Source organism: Acanthochromis polyacanthus, chromosome 11 (genome assembly GCF_021347895.1).
Source record: "Acanthochromis polyacanthus isolate Apoly-LR-REF ecotype Palm Island chromosome 11, KAUST_Apoly_ChrSc, whole genome shotgun sequence".
NCBI lineage: Eukaryota > Metazoa > Chordata > Actinopteri > Pomacentridae > Acanthochromis > Acanthochromis polyacanthus.
In genome coordinates this window covers 40,732,027-40,739,866 of record NC_067123.1, presented here as the reverse complement: position 1 = coordinate 40,739,866, position 7,840 = coordinate 40,732,027, and the positions used below count along the sequence as shown (strand labels likewise).

General features: G+C 40.9%; 1 protein-coding gene across 3 annotated transcripts; it reads left to right on the top strand.

The window, feature by feature from the left end:
• The first annotated feature begins 308 nt into the window (after positions 1-308).
• Positions 309-5,782, top strand: rnmt (RNA (guanine-7-) methyltransferase). 3 transcript variants are annotated; one of them, XM_022193862.2, is made up of 12 exons: positions 324-419; positions 1,426-1,450; positions 1,617-1,736; positions 1,814-1,943; positions 2,029-2,154; positions 3,027-3,142; positions 3,225-3,406; positions 4,468-4,629; positions 4,709-4,826; positions 4,924-5,025; positions 5,103-5,136; positions 5,634-5,782. In XM_022193862.2, the coding sequence occupies exons 3-12, from the start codon at positions 1,617-1,619 to the stop codon at positions 5,669-5,671; spliced, it is 1,128 nt and encodes a 375-aa protein (XP_022049554.1). In that variant the 5' UTR covers positions 324-419; positions 1,426-1,450; the 3' UTR covers positions 5,672-5,782. The 3 variants fall into 3 exon arrangements, with proteins under 3 accessions (XP_022049553.1, XP_022049554.1, XP_051812169.1); XM_051956209.1 differs by having other exon boundaries at positions 370-419; positions 1,586-1,736; XM_022193861.2 differs by lacking the exon at positions 1,426-1,450 and having other exon boundaries at positions 309-419.
• The last annotated feature ends 2,058 nt before the right edge of the window (positions 5,783-7,840 follow it).

The following is a 7,840-nucleotide window of genomic DNA, read 5'->3' as shown; positions in this document are numbered from 1 at the left end:
AGTTGATTCAATTATTTATTTATTTTGCCAAATTTAACGGAACACTTAAGTAAGTCACGTCTGAAGTCAATATGTGTTTATGGTGTCTACTGATGATGAAAATCAGAAAACATTCTAATTTTAGTAGATTCATTAACGTAATTTGGTTTATTAGCAGATTGATGACGTGTTAAAGACTGTTCTCCGTCAACTGATAATAAAAAGATCTACGTAGTGATCACGAGTGTTGTGGTAATAAGACTGAGGACTGTTAATAATCGATATATTGATCCTACAGGCGGACAGAAACCTGCCCTTTTCTCTGGATCATCTGTTTTTGTTTACATCGCCGCCATGTTGTTCCTGAGGCGACGCAGGAAAGTGACGTAAGCACAGCCAGACGCTGCTCAGAGCGTACGCGCTGTATTCTCCGGAGCACTGTGAGTTGATTGTTTATTTTCTAACATTTAACGTTTTTCACCGTTTACCGCCGAGTTTACCGGTTTGTTTACTACCTGCTGACAATTTAGAGCCGGTCGATGGTTCCGGCTGGTACCGGCTGAATCCGGTTTATCTCAGCCAGAGTTTTATTGGACTATCGGAGCTATTAGCATGCTAGCTGCTGCCATTAGCCGTAATTAGCAGAATATATACAGTTTAATTAACGTCAGAGCAGCTCAGTAGTTTAACCACAGAGGACACAGCTACAAACCAGTCTGACTAGTCAACTCGAACCTCAACCTGCTCATTTACCTCAGTTTTAAGGTGCTTGTTTTGGCTGCTGCACTGAAGTGTCTGTAATGAGTTTATTTTGGTTTCCAGTAGGTTTTTTAGATTCGGTTAGGTTTATTAGGTTTCCAGTAGCTCCTCCTGAGTTTCCCTTTAACATTTTAACTGAACTCTAAAAGCAGAAATGCATCAAACCACCTCCATCACATTCATACTGTCTAAAGCAATCAAAGTAGTTTAACACAGACACCAGTTCACTGTCAGCTAATGAATTAATCACCCATTAATCTTGATGTAGTTTTTGAGAAGACATTAACTGCAGATTGTAAATTAGTAAAACTATAAATTTAAAATAATTTCTAGACCATGACAAGTTGTTTTGATCATTAAGTAAAATACTAGATTGTTCTTTGTTCTTTTGTCAGTTTGTGTCTCATTTTTGTAATATTTTGTCTGTTTTTATTGTTTTTGTGTGATTTTTGTCGTTTGTCCCATGTTTTGTTTCTTGTTTTTGTCCTTTTGTGTTTCCTTTTTATCTCGGTGGTGTTTTTTGTCTCATTTTTTTCATTTTGTATTTTGCTTGCTATTCATTGTTTTGTGTATCATTTGTGTTGTTTTGTTATTTTGTCTCACTTGTGTTGTTTTTCTGTTTTTTGTCATTTTATTGCTTACTTTTGTCTTTTTTATCTCATTCTTGTTGTTTTGTGTCTTTTTTAGTCTTTAGTCCATTTTTTGTCACTTTGTAAGTTTTTTGTTTCCTTTTTTGTTTCGTTTCGTGTCGTTTGAATATCCTCTCTGTGCTGATTCCTCTCAGCACAGAGAGGATATTCAAGGAGAACATTTAAAAGCCAGATTTGTCAGCCATTTTTTTTACTAGTGCGTCTTTATGTCGTCCTTCCTGTGATCAGATGGCGTCTCTCCGGACAGACGTGGTGAAGGAATTAGGAGAGGAGGAGGAGAAAAGAGGACAGAAGGCAGGAATGAAGAGGAGACACGAGGACGAGGAGACGTCCCCCACCAAGAAGCTGGTACGTTTATCAGTCAGTATCAGATGTGTAGAAGTGTCCTGAACAGCCAAGTCACTGTGAAAGTGTTGGTTTGTCAGGCGGCCGATCACAGCGTGAAGGTGGCCAGTCACTACAACAAGCTGCAGGAAGTCGGTCTGGCGGCTCGAAGTCAGAGCAGAATCTTCTTCATGAGGAACTTCAACAACTGGCTGAAGAGCGTCCTCATCGGTAACCGTCACTACTCAGTCTCTAGAAGTTTCTCTTTCACTTCCAGCCTGTAGCTCCAGGCAGTAACAGCTCTTCTGATGGACAGGTGAGATCCTGGAGAAGGTGAGGGGGGCGGGGTCTCGGCAGGTGTCTGTGTTGGACCTCGGCTGTGGAAAAGGAGGAGACCTGCTGAAGTGGAGAAGAGGCGGAATCAGTCACCTGGTCTGTGCAGGTAATCACTGAGATGTCAAGTTTATTTTCGTATTTGTCATCTGCAGACACCGTTTATGCAGAAAATAAACATTTAGATGTCATAGATCAGCTGTAATACCTGGTTGTGACACCAGATGGAGCCTCTTACTGTTAAATGCCTTCACTGGTTTCAGATCATTGCTGTACATGCCGGCTCAAACTATCGATGATTTTCATTATTGATCATTTTCTGGATTAACTGATGAGTTGTTTAGTGTGTAAAATGTTAGAAATTTCTGACAAATGTGTTGTTTTGTCCACTACTTTAAAAGATTCGATTTACTGTCATAGAGGAGGAAAAAAAAAAAGAAAAATCCACATATAAGAAGTAGAAAAAGAGAATTTAGATGTTTTTTCTTTCCAAAAAAAGGATGAGCTCAATGTTAGGATAGTTTCAGATGAATAAAATGTTAAATGTTTGTTTTTATTTGGCTCAAACACGTCCCGTATGAATAAAAATGAGGATGGAGATTCTGCTGGAATGTTTTTAAAGAAGTCAGTTCTGTTAAAGTATTAGAGGTGTTGATCTCAGTTAGTTGGTGTTTGTGCTGCAAACATCAGAGAAAACTAGTTTATCTAAATTTGTTATTAAGTGAAAATGTTGTGGTCTAATACAAACCTTAAATTTGCATTGCAGTAATAGTGAAATAAATTGAAAAATGACTTTAAAAATCAAATGAATAAATAACAAGAAATAAACAAACTATATATTTAATGATTCTGTTTTTAATTCTTGTTGGAGTTTAGTTTCATTTGTATGATTTTGAAGGTTTATTCCACGATGTTTATCAGTCAGAGAGCAGCCAGTCGCTGCATAAAAGCTGTAGTTTTAGTCTGTTTGCTTGTTTTCAGATATAGCTGGAGTGTCTGTGGAGCAGTGCCAGAGCCGGTACGAAGACATGAAGAGGAAAAGTCACGCTAACGACAGAATCTTCAGCGCTGAGTTCATCACTGCAGACTGTTCCAAGGTCAGACAGCAGAACCTGCATCTCTTCACTGAAATCAGAGTTCTCCAGAAGAACCGATGACTGATCTGTTCTCTGTTATCAGGAGCTGCTGTCAGAGAAGCTGGACGACGCCGAGCTGATGTTTGACGTCTGCAGCTGTCAGTTTGTGTACCACTACTCGTTTGAGAGCGAGCAGAAAGCCGACATGATGCTGAGGAACGCCTGCGAGCGTCTGAAGCCCGGAGGGTTCTTCATCGGAACCACGCCGGACGCCTTCGAACTCGTGTAAGAACAGAGTGTGAAAACGAGTCCAGACACGAAAGTCAGAGAGCAGCTGGAACTGAGTCACAGAGATTCTACTTTATGATCAAAACGACAAAAACAAGACAAAATATTCCAAAGATGAGACAAAATGATAAAAGCAAGAAACAAACGACAAAACAAAATAAAAAGAGAGAAAAGTTAGGAAAAAATTTACAAAGGAACAAAAATTAGACAAAAAATTATACAAATGACACAAGTGAGACAAAAATGAGAAAAGAAACAAAATGAGAAAAATTAGACAAGTGAGACAAAAAGGAAACCGACAAAAATGAGACACAAAATGACACGAAACCAACAGCCCAAAACAAAAAGAGAAAAAATTTGACCAAAATTACAAAACGACAAAAGAACAAAGAACAATCCAGTATTTCACTTTCTGATCCAAACAACTTGTCATGGTCGAGAAATGATTTTAAATTTATAGTTTTACTAATTTACAATCTGCAGTTAATGTCTTCTCTGTAATTTTTACACTCTGAGGGCCGGATTGGACCCTCTGGAGGACCGCTTTTGGACCACGGGCCTCATGTTGGACCCTCTGGAGGACCACTTTTGGACCACGGGCCTCATGTTGGACCCTCTGGAGGACCACTTTTGGACCACGGGCCTCATGTTGGACCCTCTGGAGGACCACTTTTGGCCCACGGGCCTCATGTTGGACCCTCTGGAGGACCACTTTTGGACCACGGGCCTCATGTTGGACCCTCTGGAGGACCACTTTTGGACCACGGGCCTCATGTTGGACCCTCTGGAGGACCACTTTTGGACCACGGGCCTCATGTTGGACCCTCTGGAGGACCACTTTTGGACCACGGGCCTCATGTTGGACCCTCTGGAGGACCACTTTTGGTCCACGGGCCTCATGTTGGACCCTCTGGAGGACCACTTTTGGTCCACGGGCCTCATGTTGGACCCTCTGGAGGACCACTTTTGGACCACGGGCCTCATGTTGGACACCCCTGGTCTACAGAATAAACTGAACTGTATTTTAACATTGCTTTTTTTCCTCTTTTCCTCCACAGGAAGCGTCTGGAGGCGTCAGACTCTCTGTCGTTTGGTAACGAGGTGTTTAAAGTGTCCTTCCAGTCCAGGTCCTTTCCTCTGTTCGGCTGTCAGTATCACTTCAGCCTGGAGGGCGTCGTCAACGTTCCAGAGTTCCTCGTCTACTTCCCTCTGCTTGAGCAGTAAGATCTCATTTTATTCTGTCATAAAAAGATCTGCTGTCTGCTCAGAGCCGTCACTCCTCCTCTGTCTCTAAACCAGCATGGCCAAGCGCTACAACATGCGTCTGGTGCTGAAGCAGAGGTTCTCTGAGTTCTTCCAGGAGAAGGTGAAGAAGGAGCAGCATCGCAGCCTGATGATGAAGATGATGGCCCTGGAGGTGAAGTATCCATCAGTGATCAGTGTTCTGGTGACACAGAGGGGCATTCAGTGGGTTTCATGTGGTGTGTTTGTGGTGTTTTATGTGCTGTGTGCAGCCGTTTCCCTGTGAGGCTGGAGGTCGGCAGGCCTCAGACAGCAGAGAGGAGTACCTCCACGCTGAAGATCTCTGCAGCAGATCAGGAGTTAAAGCTCCAGTGGTGAGTCTGAGGAGCTCATCTTCATCCTGCTGCAGTCTGTTCTCTTTCTGACTCTGTGTTTGTTTGTCTGTCTGCAGGGAACTCTGAGCAGATCTGAGTGGGAAGCAACCAGTAAGTTTCTGTTAAAATACAGTTCAGTTTATTCTGTAGACCAGAGGGTCCAACATGAGGCCCGTGGTCCAAAAGTGGTCCTCCAGAGGGTCCAATCCGGCCCTCAAAGTGTAAAAATTACAGAGAAGACATTAACTGCAGATTGTAAATTAGTAAAACTATAAATTTAAAATCATTTCTAGACCATGACAAGTTGTTTGGATCAGAAAGTAAAATACTAGATTGATCTTTTTATTGTTTTGTGTCTCATTTTTGTGATATTTTGTCGTTTTTGTTGTTTTTTGGCTTTTTTTGTCTCACTTTTGTTTGTGTCATGTTTTTGTCGTTTTGCGTTTGTTGAAAAACAAAAGCCAGAGTGACCATTTATCAGCCAGAAACTGTAAAAATAAGAATTATTAGATTAGAACAGCCCTGCTGTGATTCTGGGTTTCAGTGGATAAATGAACCAGATCTGAGCTGAAAACTGTCCTATTTCTTCATTTTCTGTGTCCCTGCAGGTATCTACCTGGTGTTCGTCTTCCAGAAGATGTCCTGATGCTGATCTGACCTCATTTCTTCTCCAGCATGTTTGTACAGTTTCTGTTGAGTCGTTTTTGATAAAACTGTGTTCGGTTTGTTGTAGAAATGAATTCTAACTACAATTAAACTCGTCTCCTGTTGCGTTTTTTCATGTGAACAGACTGATATGAAGTCAGGGTGAGATTACAGGAAAAACCCAATTAGAACTCTTTAGCAGCATCTCACTAGCAGCAGGTAGAACATGTAACTGGACCTGAGATTTATTCTCATCAAATGGAGGTTTATGGAAAGATTAATAGTAATAATGAAGAGAAACATCACAGAGCAGGGAAACAAAGGACTATGTGGTAACATCCAGGATTTCTACAATTTACTGTCATAATATTCAGGATTTTTACAGTTTTCCATGTTAATATTGTTCCAACTCGGCTCTGACGGCGTTGGGATGTAAAGAAGGTTTTATTGTGACAGAAACCAAACCAACAAGGTGAACAAAAGACCTCAAACCCAAACCAGGAGTCAGAGATGCTGGAAGTGAAGGAGGTTTGATGCAGTTTGAGCCACTTGATCCCAGATGAGACTCATCAGCTGACGACCCTCAGATCCTGAACACGATTTTGACAGTTTCGTGTGGAAATATTTAACATGTAATTTCTACTGAATTAACCAGTCAGACTTTATTTTGAAAGCACTTTTCCTGCAAACAGAATGTAGCTATCATAAATACATGCAAACAGGGAAGAGCAGAGGCTAAATAAAACCAAATATTCCTATTTCTTATCTGCAAGCCTTTGGAAATCCTTAGAATGAACCGCATTTTATCATTATACGTTTGTGGTTTTATAGGATTTTTAAAAGTGTTCATGATCAAACCAAATCTTTACTTTTTCCTCCATGAATTTCCATAATGTCTTCACTGCTCTCTCTGAACAAAAACTCCACTTAATTCAAAGTTATCAAGGAATCATTGAAACTACTTCACTTTATGCCACTAGAGGGCAGCACAGGAAGGCAGTAGACGGCGATGCAGCTCATGACTGAATGTCGTCCTTTACACCCATCACTGTCAGCTTTCCTGTTTTATATACGACCTTAGCACTGACCTTAATGTAAAGCTAAATCAAACTTTTAACCAAAAACTGACCACACTCCAAGAGATTAACCCATAAACACATCAAATATCACCACCTCTGCTGTTCTTACTGGTAGCTTTTAGTTTTTAACCAACCTGGTATTAAAAGATAATCAGCTGTTTGTAAAATGTACATATGAATAAATATAAACACACAAAATCAAAGTCTTTTCCTCATAATCTGCCCTTTCTCATAAATACTTCTGCTTTGTGATGGTCAGGTTTCTGTTTGACCTGTTGCAACATTAAAATGTCCCTTTTTAGACTTTTTACAGTGACCCAACTGGCTGCAGCGACAGAAAAAGAAGGAAGCGTTGCACTTTCACACATTTTTCAGAAGCTGTGCAAAGGAGGAGGGGGAAGTAATCAAATATAAATCCATATTACTGGAGCTCTGCAGCAGAACTTCTATTTCAAAGGAACCTCCAGGAATTTGTCTGCATTTGTGATGACTTAAGAACATTATTGTGATACCGCAGCAGGTTGTACTTCAGCAGCTGAACTTTGTTGAATCTCTGCAGGCAACAAGGGACTTTGTACAGCATAAAAGGGTATTTTTAGTCCTTTTCATCATGAATCAAGGTCCATTTAATTTGGCATTTTTGACAAGAATTAACAAAAAGACTCATGTCCAGGTGAAAAACATCCGTCCATCCATCCATCCTCTATACACCGCTTTATCCTCACTAGGGTCATGTGGGGTGCTGGAGTCTATCCCAGCTGACTCGGGTGAAGGCAGGGGACACCCTGGACAGGTCACCAGTCTGTCACAGGGCTACATATACAGACACACAATCACACTCACATTCACACCTACGGACAATTTAGAGTAACCAATTAACCTCAGCATGTTTTTGGACTGTGGGAGGAAGCCGGAGTACCCGGAGAAAACCCACGCATGCACAGGGAGAACATGCAAACTCCATGCAGAAAGATCCCAGGCCCAGGTAAAAAACAGATTTCTAAAAGTTAATGTTGATTAACTAGGAATTTAAAGTGTGAAATAAGTTGTTGCAGAAGGATTCACCCCTTTTAAGTTATTCACCTAACTGG

Coding starts and splice junctions, on each gene's coding strand:
- rnmt (XM_022193861.2), top strand. CDS start 1,617: ATGGCGTCTCTCCGGACAGACGTGGTGAAGGAATTAGGAGAGGAGGAG. Junction 2,155..3,026: donor CAGTCACCTGGTCTGTGCAG/GTAATCACTGAG, acceptor GCTTGTTTTCAG/ATATAGCTGGAGTGTCTGTG. Junction 4,827..4,923: donor TGAAGATGATGGCCCTGGAG/GTGAAGTATCCA, acceptor TGCTGTGTGCAG/CCGTTTCCCTGTGAGGCTGG.